The sequence below is a fragment of the Thrips palmi genome, unplaced genomic scaffold (genome assembly GCF_012932325.1).
Source record: "Thrips palmi isolate BJ-2018 unplaced genomic scaffold, TpBJ-2018v1 HiC_scaffold_7, whole genome shotgun sequence".
Lineage (NCBI taxonomy): Eukaryota > Metazoa > Arthropoda > Insecta > Thysanoptera > Thripidae > Thrips > Thrips palmi.
The window spans coordinates 7,106,935-7,134,277 of record NW_023144634.1 but is presented as its reverse complement, the minus strand read 5'-3'; the positions used below and the strand labels follow the sequence as shown (position 1 = coordinate 7,134,277).

Below are 27,343 nucleotides of genomic sequence, written 5' to 3'. Positions count from 1 at the left end.
CGAGACAATGGTCGGAACGAGGGTCGGAACGCCACCGCCGCCGCGACGGCGACCGTTCGACGGGAAAAAGGGAAGCTTGTTTCGCCTGTCGATTAGGCGAGGCTCTGTTATGACGGGACGGGCCGCCCCAGGAATGTAATAAAAGCCGCAGGAATCCTCGGCCGAAGACGGAAAGAACAGAACAGAGACACGGGCGCCTTTATCCCGCCGTTCCAGTACAGTAGGACTGCGGAGGCAGCAGGTAGTGTCTGCAAACAGAGTGTGCCCGCGGAGGAGGCACGGAGGGGAAAAGGAAACAATTCAAACTGGGAAAAAGACCCTGCGTGCGAGTTTTGGCGCGCAGGGTACGGAATGGCATGCGAAATTCATGTCCCGTCCTATCGTCTTCATGAATGGAAACTAAATTCGCGTGGAGCGCCGCGGGGGAAGGGGGAGGGGGGGGGACCGCCTCCAGTCCTTAGTCCTCGGGCCTAACGGGCACTATGGCTTTCGGGTCAGCTCATAATGACGACCATTCAAATTGACTTTGGGGATGGGAGGGGGAGCAGGCGGCGGCCCGGCCACTCGGGGCAGTGTGTCGACAGCCGGGCCACGGCCGGGGCACGGCCAGGGTGTTGCACGCGGACAAGTCACTGATTTACAGGGTAGTGGATCTGGGACGTACCCACAGGCTTTGCTTTCGGGGGATGGGAATGGCGCTCGACTGGGGCCGTGTGGACAGCGCTGTCTGCGCGAACTTGGCAAATGGCCATCGGTGTTTGAGTGGGCATATGTTTGCTCTGTCCGTCGGCATCACTGGGTGGGGCGAGTGGAGGCAGCATGGAGCTCCGTGTCGAGGACTGGCCGGGCTGAGCCTGCTATCCGATCCGGCATCCAGCACGAATAGCCGAGTCAGCTGTTGATGTCGAAGCGAGTCACAATGTCTCAGTTGACTGGGGCTGCTCTGCTCCGCTCGTCGCCTTAGCGCCGTGCTTCGCTGGCACTGCTTCGATTCGCTTGCAGATCCCGGCCCGAAGCCCCCCGGGGGCTCCCGAGGGTGCCGGGGGGTCCCACGGGCGGGGCGCCCGTGCAGAGGCGAGTCGCTGGCAGGGTTCCGGGGGGCATTCCTCGTTCGGCTCGCTTGTCATGCGGCGGTCGTATGAAGCACAGGCCGGCCGGGGTTGTGAAATTGAAACCGAAAGCCCAATACAAACAGACAGCGCTACGCCGGCCCGGCCGGGAGGGCTCGGTCCACACGGGGATGTCGCGAGGGCCGATCCACCGCCGCTGCGAAGCCTGGAGTGTACACTGTGCGACAGTGGCGGGCAGGCCGGGCTGAATGGGATTGGCCTCGGTGACGTGACTGCCATGGCAGTGCCATGACGCCACCTCCAGTCGTCACGGCGCAGTCCTCAGCCTCGCCGGCCTCGCCCCGCATTCCAATAGATTTCTCATCAGACTCCCACCCCCCCCTCTCCCTTCGGCAACCAGTGCCGCCCGCCCGCGGCGGACACGGCGTCTCGACAAACCCAACCACGGCAACAGCAATGCTACCACAGGCGCACCTTGGCCGACAGCGAAAAGAAAAAGATTGTTGTTGACAGCGACGATGGACGGTACACAAAAGACAAGGCAGCGGAAGGCGACAGCCGATTAGGTCCCCGACACACTGTGGGCCGAAAGACCGGCGGCCAAAACTCTAGACGCGTTTTGAGCTCCAGAGTCGCTAAATGGGACTCGAACCGAACTTGTGACCCCACCAATGGATTGCTCTCCGAACGACGAATCCATTGGTGGGGTCACACGTTCGGTTCGAGTCCTGTTTAGCGACTCTGGAGCTCAAAACGCGTCTAGAGTTTTGGCCGCGCAGTGCAGCGCCAACTCGGTCGTAATCACTGCCTGGCAAAATAAATAGTTGTGGACAGGGCAGCAGCGGCAATCCGATTGGGCGAAGGACGGGCCCATTAGCGCAGCCAGCGCAGCCAGCGCCCCGAATTACGAGTCTGGCCAAACAATTTACTCTCTAATTATTGCGTTTCGGAACAGAACATTTGGCGTTGTCGCGCGCGCCGGTTCGCGCAGTGGCGTGGCGCGGCGCGCAGACGGTGCGTGGGGAGCTTCGCACCTGCCTGCAAGGAGGAAGAAGGGGGGGGGATAAACTGACTCGAGCCAGGCGATGAGAAGATTAGCCGGGCTGACATAACAAGCAGCAGCAGCGGCGCGCAAAGTGTCTGAAATGGGGAGAAGGATGAATAATAATCCGGGCGCTGCACGAGTCGCCGTGCTCGATCATTATTTTTCGAGTCCGGCGAAGACGGTCCTCTTCCCCCAGTGTGTGCGTTGGGCAGAAAGCGCGGCAGGAAGGAGCGCAGCGGACTCATTCCGAGAGTCGTTTTCGTCGCTCTGTCTCTCTCGGACTCATGCGGCGTTGTTGTGGGTGCAAGAGAGACTCTCGGAATCGGCCTACAGTGGAGCCGACGGGGCCTCCCCGTTGACATGGTGACCACTCGACCGGGAGCGAGGATGGCGGAGACAAAGGAATACAATTAGCTGATGGGCCGTGGTTTGCCAGTGCCGTGCCGGGCCGTGCAGGGACGTCCGAGCGCACGCGCTTTGACGGGGCCGAGACCGCCGTGGACGCCAACAAGGGGATCGTTTACTACCGTCGAGGACGCCGTCGGTGCGGTCCGACAGTGGCGGCCTCCTCGGATCACGGCGCAGGTCAGTCTTCACACCGCAAAAAGAGGCAAAAATCGGAAAAGAATGCGAGGGTAGCCTCCTAGTGTTCATTGGCTCGCGCGGCATCGCCGATTTCCGTCCCCGAAGAGGACCGCACCGCAACTTCCGGCGAGAGGTTCCCCGGACCCGATCCCGTCGGACCTGCCGGCCGCGTCCGAACAGCCCTCGTCGCTCTGTCTCTCTCGCACTCGCGGGGCGTCGCGGAAGGGTGCGAGAGAGACAGGGCGACGAAATCGCAGTTCGGAATCAGTTGGCTGGAAAAGCTCGGCGTGCGGCGGGGGAAGGGAAAGGGAGGGGCAGGGGACGCTCCCAGGAAATGTCAAGTTGTCGGCAATTAAAAGTTTCCCAGGTAAGGTGGAAGAAGGGCGGCAGGAAGGGTGCTGATGCTGGCTGACGCCGGGAAGAGTGCGCGAGGCCTATGGCACCTTGTCGTTCCGTAATGGCGCTGCCCCCCCCCCCCTCCTCCCTGAATCGCCCCCTAAATCAACTCGGCAAAGAAGGAAGCGCCAAGTCTGCGGACTTTTTTTTTTCGTCGCCGCGCACCGCCACCTCGGGGAGCGATTCATTAAAATGCGCGCACACTGCCAGTCGGTGCAGTGCCAGGTCACGCTGTGCACGCACGCAGCCTGCGCTAGCCTTTAGTGGTAATGGTAATGGCGGGGTAGGCAACCTCGGCCGCGGCGCGCGCTGCAGTGCGGCGGCTTGCCTACCCCGCCGTTCGCAGGCGGTCGGTGCGCGCCGTGAAGACAGCCTCGCCCATTCGAGCCGTGCGGCCGTGCGCGGGCGTAATGACTTGTCTCTTCGTTATTCGAAGTTGGCGCGCTGTGGGCGCGCTGGCCGGCGGTTGGTCACGTGCCTCTCGGCCAGGCCTCGGCAGGCCCTCGGCCACGCGTCGCCGCAGAGTCGTCTCGGAGTAATGAAGGCGACGCCGAGGGCCAGGCCGAGGGCCGAGGGCCGCACGCGCTCACCGCACGCTGGGCCGCCACCCTCTGGCCGCGCTCCCGGGAACACCAAGCCAACGCCATCACCGTGCCAAAGACGCCGAAGCAGCCTTCCCGGCCGCAACGAAACAGCGCGCCGCCGTCACGGCACCGCCACGGCACCGCCAGGGCCGCCCTCAACGCACCGCCAAAGGTTATCATGCGAAAAGGGGTGGAAAAGGGCAGCACCCCTGGCCCGGGCCAAGCCGGCCGCCCTCTCTATCCTCTCTCTATCCCCTCTATCGCACCCAATCTCCTCGTCGCCATTTATCTATCCATGCTCCTTCCGGCCGCGGCCCGGCAGCCTGCCCGGGAAGCGTTTAGCCGCCAACCACCTTTTTTGCTCACCTTTTCTTTGCTTTCATCCACGGCCCTCTTTTTTTTACAGCGCCGTGCTAAAATCTCATGGGAAAACGTGAATTTGGGTTCGCGGCGCGCGGAGAGGCCGTGTACGGCATACCGCGTGAGTGTCACAGTGACCTCCGCCGTTAAACGCGGCCCGTTTAGGCTCGCTCACCCCACCTCGCCCCGCCCCACCCCACCCCACCCCACCCCGCGGTCATCAAAGTCAAGTGCCTGGGCGTAAAGCCCCCTCCCTCCCCTGGCTTCTCACTCCTCCCATATAATTCAGCCTTGGCCTGCAGGCCCACCTGGACTGCAGGGATAAGGGATCGTTTCGACAGCACTCATTTAGGATTCTCCAGCGAGCCGCGTCTGGAATGTAGAACCTTGTTGTAAACTCGCAATTTTCGATGCCTGCGTTGGTCTTTTTTTGCATTTTTCTATTTTTTTTTTTTTTTTGGTCTTGCGCGTTCGCCCTAGGCAACGGAGAATTTAATGGCCTCTACAATGAGTTGCCACCAGCTGCCTGCCGCCACGCCGCCGCTGCACGAGTCGAGAAAGTCTAAATTGTTGTAAAGTTATAAGCCCTGAGCCGCGGGCCGTTGGGCGTTGGCCCCGGTCTGCCCGGCCTGCCCGGCGTGGCGCGCGCCGCGGGCAGACAGACAGCGGCGGCGGCCCGAGGCGCCAGGTCTCGCGCCGGGCGAGAGGACGGCGTCGGCATGCCGTCGGCGACGGACGACCCCCGCCACACCCCGCAGTGTGAACACTGTGAACTGCACACTGTGAAACTCAAAGCGGCCTCCGTTCCATGGAAGACCAGGGGCCTTGCGTGCCTCGCTAATCATTCTACCTGGAGCGTTGCTGCCGCACCGACTGTGCCGCCCACAGCGTGACCCTGCCGTGGCACGCCGGCCCCGCCCCCTCCCTTCCCTCTCATCGGAGTCAACGAAATGTTTGCCTTTTACCCGCTCCTCTCGGTAGCTCGCCCCACTCGGCCCCGTTCGGGCTTTGAGGGAGGGGCTCTGCCTCCCGGGAAAACGTTCCGGCGCGCCACTCCGCCCACTCCCAAGATGCATTCGAGGGCCCGGCAAACCCAGCAAACCGCGGCCCGCTGGTTCTCGTACGAGGGGACCTTAAAAAATCTCATTCAACGAACGTTAATGAAGGCAGATGATCCATCGCGTTTCACAACTGCTGTGATAGCCGAGAGGTTAGAGACGTGGGATCGAGTTACCGCAGGCGGGCGTTCGAATACCAGCGTCACATACGTTTTTTCGACTTACTATCCTAAGGGTGGTGGTTCGAGGCCATCCGAGCGGAGCCGTGTGCAACAGACCCACATGCCGGAGGTTCGACTCCTAACAAATATTTCCATTTAATTTTACTGCCTCACCCAGTGCGGTTGAAACACGTAAACGTGAGCCCACTCCGAGCATGGGACGTGGTGGTCCAGGGAGTAGAGGCGTCGGTTCTGAGTGCTAGGGTCGGCGGTTCGACTCCCCCAACTTCTTGCGAAATTTTGACCGGGTCGGTCGAGTCCTGTTGCGTCAAGAACCCACCTCACGCCGTTCCCTCATCATGGGCCGTGGTGGCCGAGAGCGTAAAGTCGTCTGATCCCGATGGCGGGGTCCGGGGATCGAATCCCATCATTTCATTACATTTTTCGACCGCCTTCCTCCCAGTGCAACTCAAACCCGTCGTCCAACACGCTGCCAGACGTACAAGCGTGATAGCGTAGTGGTCAGAGTCACATTCACCTGGCCACTCCGCTGTGGGTGTCTAAAAAGCAATCCGCTTCGGCGGGTTGGCCTCGGCACTGGAGCGATGGAGTATTTGATCCATCAATCCAGACCATCCGGTGTGTGGTTGCGGGTGGTGCCTCCTTGACTCGTCGGGGAGGCGATGATAAGTCCTTTGAAGCTGGCCTAAAACGCTGTATGTTCGGTACGGGAGCGCCGGACAGTGGGGGTACCATGGGGTACACAACCAACCCTACGAAAACAAGAAGCTCCCACCAAACCTCTTCTCTGTCTGAGTCTCTCTCTGTCTCTCTGTCGTCTCACTCTACGTCCCGCCCCTCAAAGAGCTTCGTACTGGGTGCTCTCACCCACTGCCTGAGCTTTGGGGTCCTACTGGGTCCCCCGGCGAACGCTTGGGTCGCTGACGGGATTAACCCCAGGTACCTGATAGCACCGGTTCCCATCCCGAACACCGAAGTAAAGCAGGAGGCCTCCCCATTAAGACTGGGGAGGGGGTGTAGAGTTCAAATTTTTTTCTTTTCCCTTTCAAATTTCTCAGTCAATACTCGTTCGGTTTCCTTGTACGGGGTAGTATGCGGGCTCATTCCAAAGATAGTAATTAAAATTGTGTATGAAACAAAATATATAGACCCGAGCGAGGTGGCCGGTGTTGGTACTTTGGTACTAGCCGTGCCGAGGTGGCCTGCACCGCCCGCCGCCGAGCCCGAGCTGGCCCGAGTGCCCCGGGCCGGGCCGAATCGGGAGGCATTGTGCGCATATTCCGCGCCGTGGCAGCGGGGATTGCAATGTTGCGCGCAGGCCGTGGCAGGCCGTCGCGAGCGAGGGGGGCCATTGTAAGCGTGCCGTGGCGCTGTACGGAGGATTGCGAATCGGCAGGCTGCGCTCGCAGCAGCAGCGACGCGCGGGCGCCATTGTTTAGGCCCGGTCGCCGCTAAGCGCTGTACCTGAGGAGTTTAAGAATTCAGGAGGCTGCGCCTCGGATGGCGCAGCAGCAGACCAGGCACTGCACCGAGCTGAAGGCCTCACGGAGGGTCCCGCGGGTCCCGACGGCCAACCGGGACTCCCGGACCGGGAGCCGAAAGAGGAGCAGTGTGGGTTCCCTGAACCTAGGGTTGGTGTACCCTGGATCATCCTGCGCTGACGGGTACAATGCGCCTTCCACAGCGGTCGCAGCGCTCGCTTGATTAAACATCCGGATGCCCGGCAGGTTATCTGCCCCGGACGCCCCGGGTATCCCGGCTGCGGCGCCCTCCTCGCAGAGCCTTGCAGGCGGCTATCGACCAGCCTCTCGGCCTGGAGGGCCTTCATTGGGACTGCCCGCACGTGGCATTGGCTCCGCCCGCAAAGCCACCGCCGCCTCGTTCAGCTTAATTAGACACGAGACGGGCCGGCCGCTTGCCGCTTGCCGCCGCAACACACGCTGCTGTGCGACTTCTTCAGGCTGGGCGGGCTGCTGCTTCGGCCCACCCCAATGGGGCCCAGCCCCGGGCCCAGCCCCGGCTATCGGCGAAGTCCGACCAGCCCGGCCGACCGCGGTCGCGTGCCGGGCTGCCGTGTTTCAAGGGCCGGCAGGGCGGTGGGGTGGCGGAGCGCAGGGCCTGGGCCAGCAGGGCGATACCAACCCCCTTCCTTCTGCATCCTCCTTGCCCAGCAGCGGCCAGGCCGACAAAAACACCACAGTGTAAATCGGTCGCTTTCGCGCACGCCGCGACCCCTGTACGGTCGTACGTTGTTTGGGGTTCCTGCCGCCTCTCGCCTCCGTATTTTGAGCCGCCGCTCCGCTGGAAATACTCGGTCAGCGCGCGCGCGTGTCGCGGGGAATTCCCACTCGCGACGGCAGGGCAGGCCGGGGCAGGCCGGGGTCGTGTTGCACACGGTCTGTTTACTTGATAACAAAAACAGCGAAGGAAAGAAAAGAAAACGACGGGCTGAGCCGGGCCGAGCCGAAACGAGCCGAGCCGAGCCGAGCCGGGCCGGGCCGGGCCGAGCCGAGCCGAGCCGAGCGGAGCGACGTGTCCTCGGTAGGACAATAAATAAAATGTGAGTGTGTGTGCGCGTCCGGAAAGAAAGAAAAACGCGAATAGGGCGTATACATTTTTAACACCTGGCTGAAGGGGGTGGGGGACGGGTGGAGGGCCGCGACGTCGCGAGAGGGAGGGGAGGGGGAGGGGCGTTTGGCACGCGGGGAAGGACAAGAAGGTTTTGATCATGATCCCCCGTAAGTTCTCCCCAATTACTGGTACAAAGTTCGGAAGCATATAGGGGCTGTGCCGGGCGGGCCCCCTCCCCCGCCCCCTCCCTCCACCGACACGGCAAGGTCAAAGCCAAGGCGTATGGCGCACGGCCGAGATTTCCCTTGATACAAGGACGGGATTTGATGAAAGATGCCCTCTCACTCTCTCCGACGCGGTCCGCCTCCCTTCGCCCGTCTCTCTCCCCGTCCTAATCCCCTGTCTCATTATTTAACTTGTTCTCCGAGGTCCTATTTAAGTGTCCGGAAATGCTGCGCGGCAAGCCTCTCGGTCGCGGCGCGACGAGGCGATGAGAGGGGAGGGGGGGGGAGTTTGACGGTTTTATTCTCATGAATGGGCCGCTGCTTGTCAGTTGAAGCATTGGGGTTAACACGGGGCCCCCGCGATTTATTCGTGTTTTACCGTCCGGGAAGGAAGCCAGCTGGCGTTTCACTTTCGTGTTGCTCGCTGCAGTTTATTTCCTGTTGGCGGCGACTCGCGGCGACGCTCGGAACCTTGTTGTTGTTGTTCGCTGGGATCCGAACAGTGCTGCCACGACGGCAATATCTTGGCCGCACTGTCGGAGAAGTTGTCCCTCTGAGGTTGGCAAGCCTTTCTCGCACTGGCGCGTTGTGGGAATTTTCGCCTTCTGGTGTGGCAGCACTGGATCCGCTGGCCGCCGGCCGCGAGGCCCCCATCGCTGCCCTGCAGCGACCCCCAGAATTAACCAACCAACCCCGGGCGGGCTCACATCTTATCTCCCCATCTAATAAACATTCAAATAAAGTATAAATATGCAGCGTGGCGGAACGCAGCAACACTGCAAATGTCATTATGGCCGGTTTAGAGGCACAAAGACGCTCCGTTGCGGCCGCGCCCCCTGGCCCGCTGCAGCGGCGCGGTGTACTACACTAGCGAAGAGTGTGACCGTTCAACACTCGGGGCCCCCGCGGCCCCTCGGCCGACCCTCGGCCAGCCCTCGGCCCTCCAAGGGAGTGGTCGGATAAGCCAGGGGCCACTCGGGGTCAGCGTCAGCCCTCCAGCCCCCTGGCTGCCTCTGGCCCTTGGAGGGGGGAGGGAAGGGAAGGGAAGGTCACCTTGAGTGCCAGCCGCGGCCAGTGCAGCCAGCAGACTGAGAGTCGTGTTCGTCGCTCTGTCTCTCTCGCACCGATACGGGATGCTCTGTGAGTGCGAGAGAGACCGGACGACTCAGGCTGCAGCACAGCGCGCGCGCGTCCCAAGTTGACCGGAAACCGCTTTGCCGTTTGGCGCCACTCTCGACCTACTTTCCAAACTAGTTTTTTGTGACAATCGCGGCGCGTGCGAACAGTCTCGGTGAACAGACTGACGGCAGCTCGACCACAGCCGGGTTTCGGCCGCACGCACGCTCGTCCAGCCCGAGCGTGATGTGTGTGTGCGTGCGTGTGTGTGCGTGCGTCTGTGTGCGTGCGTCCGTCACTGAGCGTTATCGTCCGTCACCAGTGACCACGCACGCACGGCGAGCAGCTTAGCGTGCCATATGCGCCAGGTTTAAACGGGACAAAATAGTAGATTTACAAAAAATAAAAACATGGAAAAAGTGTTTTGTGGTACGGTTCTCGTAAAACTGTCTCAGTTAAATTTGCCCGTAAATATTTTTACTGTGTATGAGGGGATAATTTGGCTGGCATTAGTGTGCGTGAGCCGGCACGGCCCAGTCTGGAGTTTTACACTTCAACAACCGAAAATCAGTGCGCGAGGAAAAGTCGAGAAAACTCTAAGTGAGCGAGAGTGAGGCAGGAAAATGAGGCTAAGTCGCGTCGTTCGGTTTCGTTTCGCGTGGAGCGGCAGCAACTTTTAATTGAGTGAAGGAAACCTTCATTATGACGGTGTCAGAATTTCCACCTCTGGAAGCGCACGGCACGGCGCGCCGCCCGGTGCCAGGCCGGCCGCCTCGGTGCTGCCTCACGGCCTTCACGGCCTCCACGGCGTGCTCCTCGCTCCCCCACCTCGTTCATTTCATTTTCTCCGCACGGCGCCGGGCCCCTCCGGAAGGAAAGGATGATGTACAGGACTTTTAGTTTCTTCGTGAAATGCAATTATGTCAAGGGGATTGGCTCAGGGCTCACCTAACCTGGCTGATGGAAAGGCGCTGGCGTGCTCCAGGCCCTCTAGCCCCTCCAGGCCGTGCAATCCCAGCCCACGACACTCCAGCCACTCCAGCGGCTCCGGCCACTCCACTGGCATGGCACCGCCGTGGCACCGCCGCCGTGCATACACCCTATCAGAGCCCCACTCCAGCGCCCATCAGCCCGCATTGTGCGGGCCGCGCCGCCTATCCCCGTCACATTTTTTCCTCCAGGAACCTCTAACGCCATCACGGCGTTCTTTGGTACGGCGCGGCGTCTCACCGCCGTCACGGCCTTACAACGCCTTCCACGTGAGCGGCACCGCGCCAAAGCTGTCGTCGTCGGAGTCCGCCGTCAGGTCCGCGTCACTGGGTGATGGATCACTTCCGTCGGGGACCCCGGAGGTGGGCAAAGGGCTCGGAGCGGCGCCCGCGGCGCAAGGGAATTGGCGACCACCTTAACGAGGTGGCCGCGTGGTTTAGCGCACCGGTTTTCCGGGTCGGGGGATGAGGGTTCAAGACACTCGTTGGGAAAACTTTTGCCCAGCTCAGTTCCTAAATTTGCATTTCCTTCATGCAAACATAACCGTAACTGGTAGAATGGCTCGGGGTCCAGGGCGGGGAGGGCCGCGGTGTCCCCAAGGCCGGCGTTTAATCCACGCGTAAATGACAGGAAATCTGTCCCGCCGCTCCACCCGGCCCCACCGCAGCGCGGCCGCCACGCCACGCCCCGCCACGCCCCGCCGCGGGCTGAGACGGTCGTTTGACGCGATGACACTGGAAGCGCCAGGCCGCTAAAAGGGTCATATAACGGCACCTCCAGGGCCCTGCAGGGGGCGCGGCGGCGCGGCGGCGCGGCGGTCGCAGCGCTGCGGGCGCTGTTCGTCGCTTTGGGCGCTTTGGTTTATGGGGTGTGCACTGTGTGCACTGGCGGGCACTGGGTGTGCAGGACTCGTGAGAGTTGGCGCGCGGCAATCAAGCCGAGGTTTTAACGTTTTAACGCGCGTCGGGCGGTAAAGCCCGGTGAACCTCAAGGCTGCCTGGCAGGCTGGCTGGCTGGCTGGCTGACGGAGCGTCGCCGCGGGAACCATCCCAGGCCACGCTGACGAATTCGCTCCCCGATTCGAATTACTGCCAGGCTGCCGATGAGGCGGGCGGTGGGCGCGCGGACCAAGGCCGGGGAGTGCTCCGTCTTCCAGGGCGTCTCGTAAAGTCCACGGTGAAGCCTTTAGTGCCGCCCCCTCGCGGCGGGGCGGGGGCGGCGGGGGGCGGCGGGGCCAGACAGCATCGCCCCCACGGGCACGCCGCCCCCACCCCGCCCCCGCCCCCGCGTCGCAGTGCCGCCAAATAACACAGGAGGTCCGCTGCAGCGCGACGGCCGCCATTATGTGGTCTTATCGGTGGCCGCTGGAAAGTGACCCCGCGGCGAGTGGGGCGTGGAGCACTGCCGGGCCTCGGCCGGGCCGGGCCAGCCTGGAGGGGCGTCTCCGTCACCACGCGACGCCAAGTTGCAGGTCGAGTGTGTGGCTCCCCCGACAGCACCGCATTATCGGCCAATAAATCTGCTTCACACGCTTCACCGCGACGAGGCGTGCCCGCCCCGCCCCGCCCCCCCGCCCCGCCCCGCCCCGCCCCGCCCCGCCCGCCCCCCCAAGGCAAGGACACCGTGCGGAGGCAGGCGACAGGTCCTGAAAGATAAGACGAGCTGGTGGAGGGCGTCTTCCGGGCGGACCGCAGCGAGGGGTGCAAAATAACTATCTCTTCCGGATGTTACTTTTCTCTCCACCATCGCTTCCCTCGAAAAAAAAACGCCAGAACGCCTTTTTTGGGCAGCTTTCTCTCTTTCGGTCAGTCCGGCATCGCCTCGGGCGGATGGTCCAGCCCCTCGGCCTCGGCGTCCTCGCCGGGGCGCGGCGGCGAGCAGACGGGGCACTCGGCGCCGCACGCCGTCCAGCAGTCGCGACACAGGTACAGTGGCGCGTGGAGGGCCTGCTCCTCCTCCTCCTCCTCCTCCTTCTGCTTCTCCGCCCACGTCGTCGCGGCCCCCGCACACGTCACGCCCGGCGTCTCCGCGTCGCGGCGCTTGTCCTCCCCACACACTGCGCATTTTACCCGCGACGGCAACATCCTCTGCAAAGAAAAAGTTTCGAAAAGATTTTGCCTACAGCGAGGGTTTTGAACCCGCAGCTCTCCGTTTACCAAAAACGTCCGATGCGCGCTCGGCCACCAGTACGCCAGGACGTCCCCCAGGATGTTGGCCAGGCCGTGGCGGCGCTCCAGGCGGCCCTGCTTGGCCAGCACCCGCACGCGCGCCCGCATGAACCGCGCCATGCCCCAGCGCCGCTTCAGGGTGTCGTTGTAGAGGCGCAGCACGCGCCGCCGCTCGCGCTCCGGGTAGAAGTACGCGCAGACGGCGCGGTGCAGGCGGCCCAGCCCCGCGCGGAACACCAGCAGCAGCCACAGCGCCAGGTACACCAGCAGCACGCGCACCCACAGCCACCTGCGTCGGGTCAACCACGTTCGAGTGCACCGCCGCGCCTACACTTAAAAAAAATTCTCTGTTGAAATTGTTCTTGCCAGTGCAGGCGTTTCGGCCTGGGCAAGCAGGGCTGGTTGGAGTGGCGCACGTTGACGGCCTGGTGCACGTTGAACTCGGAGATGATCTTCCGCACCAGCTGCGCGATCATGCCCGAGCCCTTGACCCGAACGGACAGCGAGTGCTGCCCGATCTGCTGGTAGTCTATCCGGCCGTGGCGCCGTATCTGGAACGCGAGAAGATGGATCGGGCGCGAGTTGAACCCGCGGCCCGGGCGAAACAAAAAGAGAAGTTCCACCGTGATTCGCGGTTGTGGCGCGACCTCCGCACCATGGACAGCAGGCCGTAGAGCAGCTCGTCCAGCAGGAAGACGGCGAGCGGCACCAGGATCTCCAGGAGCAGCGCCAGCGACTGCAGCGCCAGCGAGCCCCTCTCCTTGGCGCCCGGCCACACCCCGACAGCCTGCGCAGCCACAGCCACATAGAACAGTGTGGCTCCGCTCCATATCCCCACAAGAGAGAGCGAGAGACAGAGCGGCGGTAATGCAGTGCGAGGGAGATGCCGTCCATCCCGGCCCACGGCAGGCCGACGGCGAGCCGACGGCCTGACAAAGAGGCCCGCGGATGGCGCCAATAACTCCGCACACGGTCCGTCCTTGCGATTTGTCCCCGCGCCGCCGTGCCGCCGTGCCTGCTCGGCATGCATGCAGGAAGCGGGGCGGTATAAATCGCACACGTGTCGCGGGAAAGTTGCCCGGGAATGGAGAGGGAGTGAGAGAGACAGAGAGACGGAGCACCTGCCGGCCGGACACGCTACCTCCACCAGCTGCAGGCGCTCGGCGCGCCGCAGCGGCAGCAGGTGCTTGGCGCCGCGCTGCCGCCGCCGGGCGTCGATGCGCCGGAAGTGCTCGGTCACGTAGCGGTTGTCGAAGTTGAGGTCGGCGCGGTAGCGGTCGTGGTAGCGCTGCGCCTCCAGCAGGATGCCTGGGGGCCGCCACGCCGCCGATCAAATAACCATTCGGTCTATTCCCGTGTTGTTCCAGGTTCTCAGCGTAATGAAGACTGACCCACGACCATGAACGAGAGGACCTGCCGCACCGGCGACATGAACGTGTCCAGGATGGCCTTGGAGCGGGCCACGTCGTGCGCCATGGCCAGCGCCACGTCGTCGGCGCCGTGCACGTCCACCATGGGGGCGATGGTCACCACCTGGGGAACGCTCCAGGTAGACGTCGACGACGACGGCCAGACGCGGCAGAGTCGTCGACGCGCACCTCGTACTGGAGGCGGACGTTCATGCCGGACTCGAGCGCGCCGGACGCGTTCTGCATGGAGGCGTAGTCGGCCCCGAACTCGGGCTGCACCACGGTGGACGGGTCGCAGGAAGACGCGCCGCCGATCGACTTGCAACAGTGGGGCAGGGCAAACCCCTTTCAAGGTGGAGGCAACGCGTGTAGAGTTTTGGCCTCCGGCACCGATTTGATGGTTCACTGTGCGCAGAAACTTTGCCCCCTCACCGACACCATGCTGCAGATGAAGGTGAGCTTCATGGGCCAGCACAGCAGCCAGGCGGCCAGGAAGGTGACCTTGTCGTAGCAGTTGTCGTAGGCCTTCTGGAAGGTCCGGCGGCAGCGGTCCGCCGCCTTGGTCAGCAGCCCCTGGCACCGGTACTCCAGGCGGCGGCGGTACTGGCGGTCGTACCGCGCCGCCGCGCTCTCTGTCGGCGAGGCCGTGTACTTCTTCTCGATGTCCTCGCTCCGCTTCGTGTCCCCCACCTGGGAATAGGAAAAAGCAGCGATCGCGTCTCGAGACTGCTTTGCGCAAGGCTTTGCCACAGGCGCGGTGCTGGCGCCGTGGCTGCGCTGGCTGACTCTCCGGAGGGAGGCGCCCGCCGAGTCGGGGGTAGGCCGCACGCCGCGCAGGAGCGCCGTCACGCTGCCTACGCGCTCTTAAGTCTCAAGACTCAAGGCAGTTGAAAAACGATAAAGTTTTCGAGCGGCACCCGACCCGGCCAGGGATGCCAACCTGCGCGTCGAAGTAGTCGTTCTCCTCGCGCAGCTTCTCCGTCTCGTCGTCGCGGCCTTGGACCTCCTGCTTGAGGGGCGCCGCCACCTCGCGCACCTCGGTGGAGATGCTGCGCAGTTCGGCCCGGTTCGTCCGCAGCCTGGTCAGGGCCTTTTGGAGCGGCCTGTACAGCAGGTCCCAGCGCGTCCGCGTCAGGTTGGCGGCCAGGCGGGCCCCGCATGCGAACACCTTGCCCACCTGGAGCACGTCCGCGACGCCGTGAGTTCAAGTACCGGCACCGCTTTTCGCTTTGTTTACCTTTTTGTGGGCTTTGTTTTTGTAAAGGGTACGCGAGCTTGGTTGCCGATTGAACCTCAAGGCAACTGCTGAAACCAGCGCGGCCGCCACACCGCGGGCCAAACCGCGAGCACAGCGGCCACCTGGCAGTCCCGGATCAAAGCCCTCGAAAGCACTTCAAAGCCTTGTGCGCCACGCCGCGCCACGCCGCGCCACACCGCGAACCTGACGCAGACTGCAGCGGGGGCCGCGTCCGGGGTGGCGGCGCGGTGTCGCTCGCTCCCGCCCGGAAGGCCGTCTCCCCGGAGGCCGCCGCAGACGCAGCCCGCGCGTGAATGGGTGCAGTCGCAGTGCAGTGGCGGTGCAGTGGCGCTCGCGAAGCCGCACAAAAGAGCTTCGAGAATCCATCGGCGGCGGCCACTCGGCCGGGGCGACCGCAGCGCCGCAGCGCCAGGATCAATCGTCGAGCCGACGCACCTGGATGGCGTTGTCCGTGAGGTTGGCGACGGGGCCCGCCACCAGGAACGCGATGACGAGCACCCGCAGCGTGGTCCTGCCGCCCCGCGAGCACAGCGCGGGCAGCGCCAGCAGGGTGATGCACCGCACCTGGCGCCAGGTAGCCGTCAAGGAGTCAGGACGCCGTCGGGGCCCTCTCGGTGCACGCCAAGGGGGTACCTGGGTGGACACGGCGTTCCCCGCGGCCAGCAGCAGCACGATGGTGGCGCCGAGGATGACGCCGACGTGGCCGCCGATGACGAGGTCCCGGAGCAGCAGCCGCAGCAGCAGGAAGCCGAGCAGGAAGCCCCAGAGGAAGCCGGCGGCCGCGCGGAGGCAGCGGTACTCCCCCCGGGGCGCGAGCAGCAGCCGCGCCAGCAGCCAGGACGCGCACCGCGGCACGCAACCCTCCGCGAACAACACCAACGCCTCGGCCCAGTTCACCATCTGCAAAGTCGGTCCACGTCCACGTGTTTTGGGCTCGCTGTGGGCCGCCGCTGGGTCCCAACCCCACACTCCCTAAGCACACCTGGTCTTAAGCCCAACCCCTTTCGTACCACGCCTCGGCTATTAGATTAGCAACAGGTGTTTGAGATCAGTAGTGGCGACGCAAAGATGGTCTAAGTGTGGACGGACGTCGTGTTTGGGCTGTCATTAATTCTTTTTATCTTTTCGCTCCTTTTTATTTTCCCCCGTGGCATAGATGGTGAATGATGATCACTTAGGAGAGAGATGCGAGTGCTCATTGTGGGTCCACTCCACCATCACCCCGTCACCATGACGACGCGGAGGGCAGCGCGGCTGGGCCAGGCCGTAGGGCCTCCACCGTATGTACCCAGATCAAGATGCAGGCAGCGCCGCGCCCCGCGTTTGCCATTTGCTATTTCATGGACACGTCCCACCTGCCCCTCACGTGTTGCAGAACTGGAACGGAGTCCGCCGATCTTGCTCCGAGCGTTCGGCTCGGGGGAGTTGAGGTGGGATGGGGCTGGGGCAGCGGCGACCCGATGGCTATGGCCGCTATGGCTGGGCTTGGGGCTTGGGGCGGTGGGAGGGGGAAGTGCTAAGGATTGTTGAGCTGCCTGACGGCTGGACTGGCGGACTGGCACGACTGGCATTCAGCATGCAGCAGCATTCAGCTGCGCGGCGCGGCGCCTGGCATCGCACATCGCATCGAATCGTCTGCACTTAAGTGCTGGCATGCTGCACTTTGAGTGCCAGGTCATTTTGACTAGAGCGGAGTGTGGGAAAGAGAGAACTCAAAGTGTCGCTTCAAAAAATTTATTGCGTCATTGGCTTAAAACAATGGTCACTGTACAGATATTTACACTGCCTATAATATACAGAAGCTGCAACATGCAACTGCACTTCGGATACATACAAAGGAAAAGAAACAAGGCTTGAAGCATAATAAAATTTGTCCTGTATTAGTTGGAAAATCCTGTAAGTGAGGTGCACAGGCTTTGTTTTCAACTGTCCCAATTGCTACTTCAAACTAACAACACTGATTTAGAGATTCACATCAGGGTAAGACCAATATCAAATTTAATTCAAAACTAAAACGTTGAGGCAGCTGAAAGATAAAAACAGCTGCAAATAACAATAATATTCTAACACTTTGAATCGATGTTAGGCATTAAGTCAATAGATTCGTTCTTGTAACGCAATAAGGCTAACCACCACAAAGGAGGTTCCCATAAAGAAAATACGGCTGCCTACAATCAGCAAAATTTAATTGGGGCTACACAAAGGCTTTCACAAAGCTAGCAATTCATGGCAGCTGTCAGAAAAAAACCTATTAATCATTAAACATACCAAAGGCATATGTTAATTAAATATGACTTTCTTGGGAAAAGCAAACACATCATGCTTCACAAGTTCGGTTTGTCCAGTCCTCCCACCTATGAAGTATTGAGACAACAGCATATGTTTGATAACAGAAGGATGTTTTACATCTAGAGGTTGGTAGAGGGGCTGATTCATTGCTTGCACAGTAACTGTACAAGATTATTAGAATATATAGGAATGACACACATTATGACATTGGTAGAGTCAAACTATAAACAAAACTATAATTTATTTTAGATAAGTAGTTGCATATCCACATGGAGATTGAGATCCACAAGAGATGATCAATTGCTTTCATTCCCAGATGACTTGGCAGAAGAATGGCCCGATTTCCTGTGGAGGACAAATGCAGTTAAAGATTTTGCATGGTCATGATTTCATAAAGATGTGCGATAGAGAGGTGATGGTTCTATTCCTGATGCTAACCTGCTTCCGCTGTCAGATTTCCGTTTCTCACTTCCTGAGTCTGAACCTGACCCAGAGCCCGAACCTGAACCTGAACCTGATCCTGACTTCCTTCTATCTTTTCCAGACTCTGAATCCGAACCAGATCTCCTTTTGCTTCTGTCAGATTCGGAGCCAGATCTCCTTTTGCTTCTGTCAGAATCAGAGCCTGATCCTCTTTTGCCTCTGTCAGAATCAGAACCAGATCTATGTTTGCCTCTATCAGAATCTGAACCTGACTTCTTTTTATCATTTCCAGAGTCAGAGTCTGACTCACTAGTTGAAATGGTTGCTTTGGAGATGATGCGCATTTTCTGGGCTTTGGACATTCCTTCATCACTTGGTCTGCTCTTGCGTGGTCCCTTCTCCTTCTAAATAAAAGAAACAAAATGAGTACATTCCAAAGAACACTGAGGATAGCTCATGATGACTGGAAGAAATTAAACCAAAACTAACCGTTTTACGGAATCTCTTTTTCTTTGGCCGGTCACTTCCGGACCCATCATCATTCTTTGTTCTTCGTCCAGCCGAGCGCTTCTTCTTTTCCCTAAGAATTATTTTCTAAAATTAATATATTTTTCAAAGTTTGACTTGCAAGAAGGAGAAAAATATTATCTTTACTTACTTAGGCTTTCTTTCCCTAGGTTCAGATGGGCCAGCATCATCAGAGCCAGACTCTGACAAAATTTCCCCATCTTGTCCACCCTTGCGACCACGGCCTTTCTTCGGTTTCATTTCAGGTGGCAGCTCAGCGAACGTCAGAGCATTCTTAGTCTTTTCCTTGTACTCCGCACGACGTGCCAGCAGCTCCTCAGTTTCTTGTCGTCTCCTTTCTTCCATTAATTTCTGGAAGACAACAAGAAGCAAAATAATAAAGAGCAAATAAGATAAAGTTCAACAAAAAAAAAAAAAATTACTTTGATATATACACACCATTTCCTTCTTCTGCTTCAGTCTAAATGCAACCCTTTCTTCTTCCTGTTTCTTCCTCATCTTCTTCTCCTCTTCATCCACTCTGCGAGCACGAGCCACATGGTATTGTGCCTGGGAAAGTAGATCCTGACATTGTCGTGCTTCGGCGCCAGCCAAGTTTATATCATATCTCATACGGTCACCATTCACAGAGAGGTGCTCAAAGTACCTAATAAAAGAGAAAAGTCAAATCATTAAAGAAAGTTCTTTTCAAATGTTAACAGCACTGTCATTAAGACCAAACGTACTTCAACGAAAGTCCCAAATCGGTTACAGCTTGAAGTACAGTGTTCAGAGTTGATTTTTCATCTTTCAAGATCTGTGTGGCAAGCCTCTGAAGAACAAGAGCAATGTTGTACAAAACCACCGTGTCTAGTGGGGCAACACGACGGGCCTTCAACAGTACTGTGCGAGCTTCTCGCAGTTTGCCAGCTTTGAAATAGGCGCGAGCCAGATATTGCAGAACTTCTACATTGTGATACTTGTAAAATTTACGAAGGCAATTTTCATACTGCAACAAAAGAAATCAATAAATACAACAAATGGGCGACAAAAAATAATGAAAGCACGACTTGGGTGAGATACATACCATTTGAATAGCATTTATGTACTGCTTTTGCTCTACATATATGTGAGCAATGTTAAGCCACACGTCACAAAAATCAGCAGTAGCCTCACGGACCTGGGCAAATATGTCGCGAGCCTCATTAACACATCCTTTGTGAGCGAGAACAGCTCCAATTCCATTTGTAGCCCAGATATTCCTGGGGTCTATTCTTAAAACCCCTTTATAAATCTGCAAGGCTCTGTCTTGGTGACGCCTTTCACGTTCTTTCTCTTTAGTGGGCTGATGAAGTGTTTGCAGCCAAACATTACCCAGAGCAATATGTGAGTATGTGTCGTTAGCAGTTGCAGGATTCTGAAAAACAAATTTTTTATAACTTTTCTCCCAATTTAAAGGTAAGATGTAAATTAAAGGGATGGCATAAAATCTCACGTTTAGGATTCTCTCAAACTTCTTTTGACCAGGCTGCCACTCCATTTTGGCCAAATGAAGGTTTCCAAGGAGTGACCAAGCGTCAGGATGCTCAGTGTTGATACGAAGGGCATCCTTAAACCAATCTGAAGCTTCATAAATCTGTCCTTTGTCTCTTGCCATACACCCCAGTCTGAGGTAACCTGAAAGCATTTGAATCAAGTCAGCAATGAAACAATTTAATACTTTATGAGGTTTTAGAATGAAACAAAGATACATACAGTCAATGTAGTTGGGATGTTCTTTTAAAATATCTTTGTACAATCTCTCTGCCTGATTAAATTGACAGAGTGCTTCATGTAATCTGGCTAAGTTATAAGTGGTGGTGACAGCGATGGAATTGTAATACTGTGGGTCATGCTCTGCTTCAGCTCTGGACCTGACTAAAGACTCTTCAAAGCTCTTCTTGGAGTCCTCCAAATTGCCCAACCTACAATATCAAAAGTACGGTAAATCAATTGTCTGTGACAATGAGAGAAATATGAGAAGAAGACGAAACATTTACCTATAGTGCAAAGAGCCCACATTATTCAAAATTTCTGGAGGAATTTCAACTTGAACTTTGTCCTTCAAAATACGGGTTGTTGTATGATATGCTTGTAAGGCACTAGGAAGGTCAGTTTGCTCAAGAATCTGAGCCAGTTCTATCCACGCTTCAACATCATCGGGAAATTGTTCAGTAACCTTCCTCAGATGACCTTTAGCTATATCTCGTTTAGTTTGGCTACTAGAATTGGCATACAATGACCCAAGAATCTTCATAGTTTCATAATTTGTTGGTTGAACTTTAAGTACTTTTTCTAGACACTGTGCAGCCTAAGGAGTTAAAAATAAGTAAATTAATAAAAATACAAGTGTTAATACAAGACAAAAGAAAAAATAGTCTTAAATTTTCTTACATTTTCTGTATCTCCTCTGTAAATATACATCTGGCCCAAGCCAAAATGAGGTAAAACAAAATGGGCTGGAGCGAACTGAGTGGCTTGATAATAATACTGGAAAGCTTGATCATAATCGCCTTGTACATGGAGAGCACGGGCTAACTGGTAACAGCTCTCAGCTCTCATCGGTTCATTTTCAGTATTATTGATAGCATGAAGAGCTAGTTGTCTAACTGTAGAATATTCCTAGAGAAAAAAAAAAGTTGTATCAAAGGAACTTCCAAGCTTTTTGTAACACAGTAATAGGTAATAAGTTTAACACACAGATCATACCTTCTTGAAGAAGAAATGGTTGGCAAGATGATTAAGAGTCATTGCATTAGTAGAATCAATCCGGTATGCTTTAGACAACATTTCCACACCTTCTTTGATACACATATGCTCTTGAATATTCAGTTTCAGGACAGCTAGGCCAACTAGAGCCCCAACACATTGAGGGTCTAATTGTAAGGCACGTTCAAATGCAAGCCTGGGAACAGACAACAGTGAATAAGAGAAAAACAGATAAAAACAGTTTTGGGAAAGACTTATGGAGAAGCCATACAGAATCCAACAATGTTTGAGACACATATTTTTACCTGGCCTTTTCTTGGTTGCCAAGTTTCATGAAACAATGGCCCATACCAAGGCGCACAGCACCTGGGCAATTTGGGTTAGTTCGCAGGGCTTTCTTGTAAAAAGCCAAAGCCGCTCTGTAGTCTTTCTTGTTATAAGCTATGCAAGCTTTGCCAAGTAGTGAGGGGATATTATTAGGAGACTGGTTCAAAACAAAATTGAACTGGTTCTCAGCTTGGTCCATTTTGTCTCCCTCCAACAAACGGCAATAAGCTCTTCCCAACATGTGATTCTAGGAACAGAGAAGCAATTGTTAAAAATGATTCAAAGTATAAACAAATTAAAGGAACAATTAAAAATGTTGTCAATTTTCATAAGAGGGGCTATGAATACACACCTGGTCGTACATGATGATTTTATCAGCAGTGTTGTACAGGAGATTGGCTTTGTCAAATAGTTTGTCCCTCCTTTCTTTGATACGCTCTTGATTGGCAAGCTGCACATAATACGCAGCAAGCATGTCAAGGGCTCGCATTTGATCCCTTTCATAATCTTGATAGTCTCTATTTGCATCTTGATGGGAACGCTCCAAAATCTTAACAAAGTCTTCAGTCTTATTTTGTTTGTAATACTCCAGCTGCGAGGAGAAACATGGGATGCAAAAATGGTGAAATCATTTTAAAATAATAATAATACAGTTAAAGGATAATGCAGATAAAGTCTTACCGCAACATTGACCCATAAGTGAAGCTGCACTTGCTCTTGACACAAGATGGAGATGACATCTTCGGCTTCTGGCAATTGGTCGACTTTGAGTTCAACTACCTACAAAATGACACCACAACGAGTTATCAATCACAAAATTTGTGAAATTTCAAAACAGAAATTTCTTCAAATGAACAATGCAAGTATTTCAACTGAGTTTAAACAAGGCTTAAAGAATGAAAGAGACAGACAGTACTTGTTCATTCAACAGACATTTTGGCAAATGCATAAGATCATGACTTTGTGATAGGCATAGGATAAGACGGAATACCTAACAAGATCAAACATGGATCTCGCTTCATTTAAAACAAAGTTTCAACCAAAATAAACAACAACTATCATTTATTTGATAAGAAAAAACACCATACGAAAGGTAAAGCGGCATCCATACAATATGTCAAAACGGTAGATATTTCATTAACACAAAGCAGTTTGGGATTAGAAACAGCTAGTTACGCACCTCATCAGTTTCCCTGAGCGGGATTTCGATTGAGCCAGACATTTTGGCACTTTAATGCCAGAATTCAAACATCAAAATAACACTAGAAAAACATCGCCGACGTCTATCGTGAGGTTAGACGGCAACAACGGGCAACAAAACGGAGCTGTAGCTATCCCATCGGCCACCCGGGCGAAACCAGACCGGCGAGACGAAACTCACGGGAGAGATTACTAGTTCATGCAAAATAAACTTCTCATACTAGCAGACAGCGCTCCGGAGCTCACTCACAATTCATTGTAAACATCAACAAGGTGTACTCTCGGATTATAATGACTCTTTTCTCATCACCTTTTTTTAGAACGCTGACTAAAGTTCCATACAGTCGTAAAAACCTGGCTTATGAAAGGGTAGGTTAATGGAATTTAAGATGGAAACATAGAAAGGGCTGCATCCGGAAGAGCGAGTTCGGATGTAGCCTCCATTGGTAGGATTTTGTGATGAAAAATCTTTGCTGCGCCTGTATCGTTCTTTCGGTCCTTGCTGGCGTGGTTCCTTGTTTGCAAGTTTTTGCCAATAAATTAATTGATAATTCTCGTGGTGAAAATGACACCTCCCCCTGGATCTGCTACTATCAGTCCGGCGGACTTAGACCGCATGAAAAAGCGTGCCTTTGAGTCCGAACAGCTGCTTTCTTCTCTGAAAGCTGAGGTAGGATTAGGTTAAGTCGCCCACCTAATGTTTTCCCTCATATTATTTCATCAGTCTGAGGTTCTGGCATTTTATGAAAACAATTATAGTTTTTACTTACTCAGAGAATCTACCCTTTTTTTGATAGAAGGAAACCTACAATGTCAGTCACATTAATTGCTTGTAAATTTATGTTTCAGCTTGAAGAGTTGACATCTCTTTTTATCGAAAAGCGGAACCGCGATCTGACTGTTAGATTGACCCACGAAAATGCTGTTCTTAGACGTCAGGTTGATGAGCAAAAAGGTCTGTTGACGAAGTTGGAAGTGCGAAACAACATTCCACAGGTTGGTCTTGTTTGTGTTAATTCTTGTCAGCAGATACCACTGTGTGATACTAAATGTTGTGTTTTATGTTTTCTTTTCGCAGATACCAAGACCCCCATTCCCTCGTGCTGCAGGTGCTAGTATGTGTACATCCGCCTCTGCACCGATTAAAGGTATATAACTTCTTCAAATATAGACTGTCACTTAATCTGCTTTTGTTCATTTTTAATTTACCTGTTTCAGCTGAAGCCGTTGAAGCCACTGAAGCTAAACCTGCAAAAGCAACCAAGAAAGAGAAAAAGGAACAGCCCAAGAAAGCATCTGGGGATGCGAATCAAGCCAAGGAAGAAGCTCCTGTTGATGTGAGCCGTCTTGATTTCCGAGTTGGTCGCATTATTACTGCCAAAAAGCATCCCGATGCTGATTCATTGTATGTTGAAGAAGTTGATGTTGGAGAAGAGCAGCCTCGGACCGTGGTAAGATTCTTTACCCTGACATTATCAATCGATGAAATATAAGAGAGAGAGAGCTAATTTTGACCCACCACCTTTTCTTTTATCTGTTTTCTGCAGGTCAGTGGTTTAGTGAAATTTGTTCCAATTGAACAGATGCAAAATCGAATGGCAGTCCTGCTATGCAATCTCAAGCCAGCTAAGATGAGGGGAGTCACCTCTCAAGCCATGGTGATGTGTGCTAGCACACCAGAGAAAGTTGAAATTCTTAACCCTCCTGCTGGGGCGTTACCTGGAGACCATGTAAGTACAGTTATAATGCCCATTCCCCCCCCCCCCAAAAAAAAAAAAAAAAAAAAAAATGTTAAAAAAATGTTGAAGTCAGTTAATTTTCAAAAGCTACTACAAAATGAGTGTAAGCCCATCCTAATTATGTCTGCTTGGATTTTAATTTCAGGTTCATGTAGAAGGATACCCAAGGAACCCGGACTCTGTTTTGAACCCTAAACACAAAATTTTTGAGACTGTTGCACCTGATCTAAAGACTGACGGAAACAAAGTTGCCACCTATAAAGGAGTAGCACTTCAAGTACCTGGTAAAGGCAATGTGACGGCACCATCCCTTACTGGAGTGCAAGTCAAGTAACCTTTAGGAAGTGATGAATGTTAATATTAAATTGATGTTATCTTAAGATGTACATCCTCTTATGCGGTAATAAATGTAAGGTAACCAAATGACAACAAAGTAACATTTTATTTGACTTGGCAGACTTGTACTAAACCAACACCGATGCTCCTAGCAATGACACACTTTCCAATGTAAAGATATTTATGTTCTTGGTAGTGCGAATATTAATTTCAGTGCCAGCACTGGCAAAAATAGACACACATTTTGTAAATGTACAGAACATAAAAATACCAACACTTTCTCTTCCAGACCTCCCTCTGCATTGCAGATACAATTTATAATCAATATTGAATGAAGATATAATGAAGGTCAGAAGTTCTTTTGTTGGAAATGTTATGATTTTATTTAACAGTGTTGCTTAAATAGTCATCTCAGCAGAGTCTAATTAAGGTGAAGTGGAGACATCACAAATGTCAGAACCCACCTAGTAAACTAAAACTCCAATTAGCAACTCAAATTGCAGCCCGACCTGCCTCCTCAGACGTCACACAGCGTCCAAAAATTTTCTTGATGCGAGAAAAGACTTGGTCAGCTGGCATAGCAGCATCCAGTCTGTAGTGGATGCCTGGAAAGGGAACACAGTTAGCAAATTCAGAAAATGAGATAAAAACAATTACTAGTATTGAAAGCTGTTATACCTTGTCGCTTGTAGTACTCGACAAGAGGCTTCGTTTGCTGATGGTAGGTATCCAGACGTTTCTTCAGAGCATCTACATTGTCATCAGATCGGCGAATCAAAGGCTCTCCAGTGATCTGAATGCAAACGTTACAGGTAACAATACATGAGGAAATAGTGTCAAAAGAAATGGAAACAACTCAAAAATGTTATAAATTACATACATCATCAGTCATGGCCTTTTTAGGTGGGTGGAACTCTTCATGGTACGACCTTCCACTTGCTGGATGAATCAGACGCCCCGTAATTCGTTTTACCAAGAGACTGTCATCAATGGCAAATTCCAGCACACCATCTAGGCTTGTGTTTCGCTTTCCCAGAAGATTGTCAAGCTACCAGTAGCAAGAAAACACTTGTCAGCACCAGCTTACTTGCATGATTATTAACCTTTATTCAATACGAAGGAATGAACTATGCTTTACCTTGTTGGCTTGGGGAACAGTACGCGGAAATCCATCCAGCAGGAAACCATTCCTGCACTCAATTTTGTTCAGGTTCGTTGCTATTAAATCCACCACAAGTTCATCACTCACTAGTTTACCTGGATGAGTAAAGAACAAAACCATACATTAAAATTGAGACAAAGAAGACTCATAGAGTATCACTCGGCTAAGTAACATGCAATATCCAATATAGGGCCTAGCTAGGGTGAATTCAGGGTGTGACAGAAAAAGTGCAGGCACTGTCGTTAGCAGAGATGACAGCATTTACTTACCAGCATCCATTGTTTCCTTGAGCTTTTTACCAAGATCAGATCCAGAAGCAACTTCAGCCCGAAGCATGTCTCCAGTGGAAAGATGACATACTTTGTACTCATCCCTCATTTTAGGAGCCTGGAAAAGTAAAACAACGAACATCAGCAACTTGTACCGATTGATGTACCTACATGGTAAAAATATGGCTGTCATCAACAAAATGAAGCCAAACCACAGAAAGACTTTTAAATGAAAAATACATTGAATTGAACCGAGCGACAACACATTTCTGACAATATTCAGCTACTAACCTGAGTACCTTTCCCAGAGCCTGGAGGCCCCAGAAGAACGACATTCACACCCGCCACTCGTTTTGGGTCCCACTTGTCTAACATTGAAATTTCATCCTGTCGATGCAAGTCTTGGATCTTCTCCCACAACTTGAGTGGATATTCCAACACCATTTTGGTAAAAATTTACTAACAACACTCCACTTTAGATCAAATTCGGTGACCTCGCAGCCCCGGGCTTTGCCAACAGCCAGCGGGTAGTGGACGGTAAAGACGGAGAAGCCTATCTGAGGTCAGCAACTCGGAACTTGGTGTTCAGAATATCATCCGAAGTTATCTGCGTCCGACCTTAACCCCTGTCTGGTCCGGGAGGACGTAAAGGTTAGTTGTAAGAAGGCGTGCCCAAACCAGCTGAGCGTCATGAGAAATATATCGAAACGTTTCCCGCGAAAGTCGAAGGGGATGCCTACCTCCCCGGCGCTGAAGTGCGTTGACACGTTGACGGTGCCGAAGGCCGCTGCCTGCTGCAGCGGCGTAGGCCACCCATCAGACACTGGCATGGCGTTGCAAAGAACTGAAACAGCTAGAAAACCAAGGTCACACTGCCGGTGCTGCAAAAGGATCAATGTCAAGGAGGGAAACAAACGAATGACAAATTATTTCGCATTTTGAATCAAAATGTGACTCTGTCGGAGGAAAAATGCGGCCAGTTACTTGAACGAAAGTGCACTTTATTGCTTCCAGTGCAGGCCCTTATCTTTACAACACGACATACGTCATATACACACAAAATAATAATAACAATAATAAAGAGTAAAAATTTGCCGTCACAATTCGACTTATTCCAAACTGATTCATATTTGGGTCCGTTTGCGTCCATGCACTAATCCCCCGCTCGGCACTGTCACGCAAGGCGGCGCTCGAGCGTGAAACCGAAGCGGCGGTCCGTGGCGGCGCGGGGGAGGGAGAGAGAGAGGGGAGAGGGGTGCAAATGGAAAAGGATTTCGGCGGTGCAGATGTGTGGCTGGGCTGGCGGCGGCGGCCACTACTCCACGTA

At 54.4% G+C, this 27,343-nt stretch overlaps 4 protein-coding genes across 5 annotated transcripts in view; 1 reads left to right on the top strand and 3 right to left on the bottom strand.

The window, feature by feature from the left end:
* Positions 1–15,916, bottom strand: part of LOC117652762 (protein sneaky) — a 40,531-nt gene extending 24,615 nt beyond the window's left edge. The window contains exons 1-10 of the mRNA XM_034397854.1: positions 15,650–15,916; positions 15,452–15,580; positions 14,699–14,935; positions 14,191–14,448; positions 13,948–14,076; positions 13,741–13,882; positions 13,491–13,657; positions 13,005–13,136; positions 12,716–12,900; positions 12,338–12,638 (exon numbers count right to left, since the gene is read on the bottom strand). Coding sequence (XP_034253745.1) covers positions 12,338–12,638; positions 12,716–12,900; positions 13,005–13,136; positions 13,491–13,657; positions 13,741–13,882; positions 13,948–14,076; positions 14,191–14,448; positions 14,699–14,935; positions 15,452–15,580; positions 15,650–15,916 — 1,947 coding nt within the window. The remainder of the gene's footprint in view (positions 1–12,337; positions 12,639–12,715; positions 12,901–13,004; positions 13,137–13,490; positions 13,658–13,740; positions 13,883–13,947; positions 14,077–14,190; positions 14,449–14,698; positions 14,936–15,451; positions 15,581–15,649) is intronic.
* An 818-nt stretch (positions 15,917–16,734) lies between these two features.
* LOC117652298 (RNA polymerase-associated protein CTR9 homolog) lies at positions 16,735–22,650 on the bottom strand. The gene is made up of 16 exons (XM_034397102.1): positions 22,491–22,650; positions 21,992–22,090; positions 21,663–21,902; positions 21,289–21,557; positions 20,984–21,179; positions 20,669–20,896; positions 20,275–20,585; positions 19,991–20,199; positions 19,731–19,912; positions 19,323–19,652; positions 18,982–19,244; positions 18,695–18,902; positions 18,387–18,607; positions 18,218–18,308; positions 17,744–18,132; positions 16,735–17,650 (listed from the first exon to the last, which is right to left on the bottom strand). The coding sequence occupies exons 1-16, from the start codon at positions 22,530–22,532 to the stop codon at positions 17,602–17,604; spliced, it is 3,327 nt and encodes a 1,108-aa protein (XP_034252993.1). The 5' UTR covers positions 22,533–22,650; the 3' UTR covers positions 16,735–17,601.
* A 70-nt stretch (positions 22,651–22,720) lies between these two features.
* On the top strand, positions 22,721–24,678 carry LOC117652299 (aminoacyl tRNA synthase complex-interacting multifunctional protein 1). 2 transcript variants are annotated; one of them, XM_034397104.1, is made up of 6 exons: positions 22,721–22,879; positions 23,360–23,506; positions 23,589–23,658; positions 23,729–23,961; positions 24,058–24,240; positions 24,395–24,583. In XM_034397104.1, exons 1-6 carry the CDS (start codon positions 22,802–22,804, stop codon positions 24,581–24,583), a joined length of 900 nt encoding a protein of 299 aa, XP_034252995.1. In that variant the 5' UTR covers positions 22,721–22,801. The 2 variants fall into 2 exon arrangements, with proteins under 2 accessions (XP_034252995.1, XP_034252994.1); XM_034397103.1 differs by lacking the exon at positions 22,721–22,879 and adding an exon at positions 22,965–23,180 and having other exon boundaries at positions 24,395–24,678.
* On the bottom strand, positions 24,675–26,613 carry LOC117652300 (adenylate kinase). Its single transcript, XM_034397105.1, has 6 exons — positions 26,308–26,613; positions 26,017–26,134; positions 25,724–25,842; positions 25,466–25,633; positions 25,264–25,378; positions 24,675–25,190 (listed from the first exon to the last, which is right to left on the bottom strand). The coding sequence occupies exons 1-6, from the start codon at positions 26,458–26,460 to the stop codon at positions 25,078–25,080; spliced, it is 786 nt and encodes a 261-aa protein (XP_034252996.1). The 5' UTR covers positions 26,461–26,613; the 3' UTR covers positions 24,675–25,077.
* Positions 26,614–27,343: the final 730 nt, after the last annotated feature.

What these genes read in the sequence shown, in the direction of transcription:
- LOC117652299 (XM_034397103.1), top strand. Translation starts at nt 23,076, where the DNA reads ATGACACCTCCCCCTGGATCTGCTACTATCAGTCCGGCGGACTTAGAC. An exon ending in TGCGAAACAACATTCCACAG is followed by an intron (nt 23,507 to 23,588) that starts GTTGGTCTTGTT and finishes TTCTTTTCGCAG; the next exon opens with ATACCAAGACCCCCATTCCC. An exon ending in CGCCTCTGCACCGATTAAAG is followed by an intron (nt 23,659 to 23,728) that starts GTATATAACTTC and finishes TACCTGTTTCAG; the next exon opens with CTGAAGCCGTTGAAGCCACT.
- LOC117652298 (XM_034397102.1), bottom strand. Translation starts at nt 22,532, where the DNA reads ATGTCTGGCTCAATCGAAATCCCGCTCAGGGAAACTGATGAG. An exon ending in ACAGAGGAGATACAGAAAAT is followed by an intron (nt 20,586 to 20,668) that starts GTAAGAAAATTT and finishes TTAACTCCTTAG; the next exon opens with GCTGCACAGTGTCTAGAAAA. An exon ending in ACATCCCAACTACATTGACT is followed by an intron (nt 19,913 to 19,990) that starts GTATGTATCTTT and finishes AAATGCTTTCAG; the next exon opens with GTTACCTCAGACTGGGGTGT.
- LOC117652300 (XM_034397105.1), bottom strand. Translation starts at nt 26,460, where the DNA reads ATGGTGTTGGAATATCCACTCAAGTTGTGGGAGAAGATCCAAGACTTG. An exon ending in CAAGGAAACAATGGATGCTG is followed by an intron (nt 25,843 to 26,016) that starts GTAAGTAAATGC and finishes TTACTCATCCAG; the next exon opens with GTAAACTAGTGAGTGATGAA. An exon ending in CTGTTCCCCAAGCCAACAAG is followed by an intron (nt 25,634 to 25,723) that starts GTAAAGCATAGT and finishes TGCTACTGGTAG; the next exon opens with CTTGACAATCTTCTGGGAAA.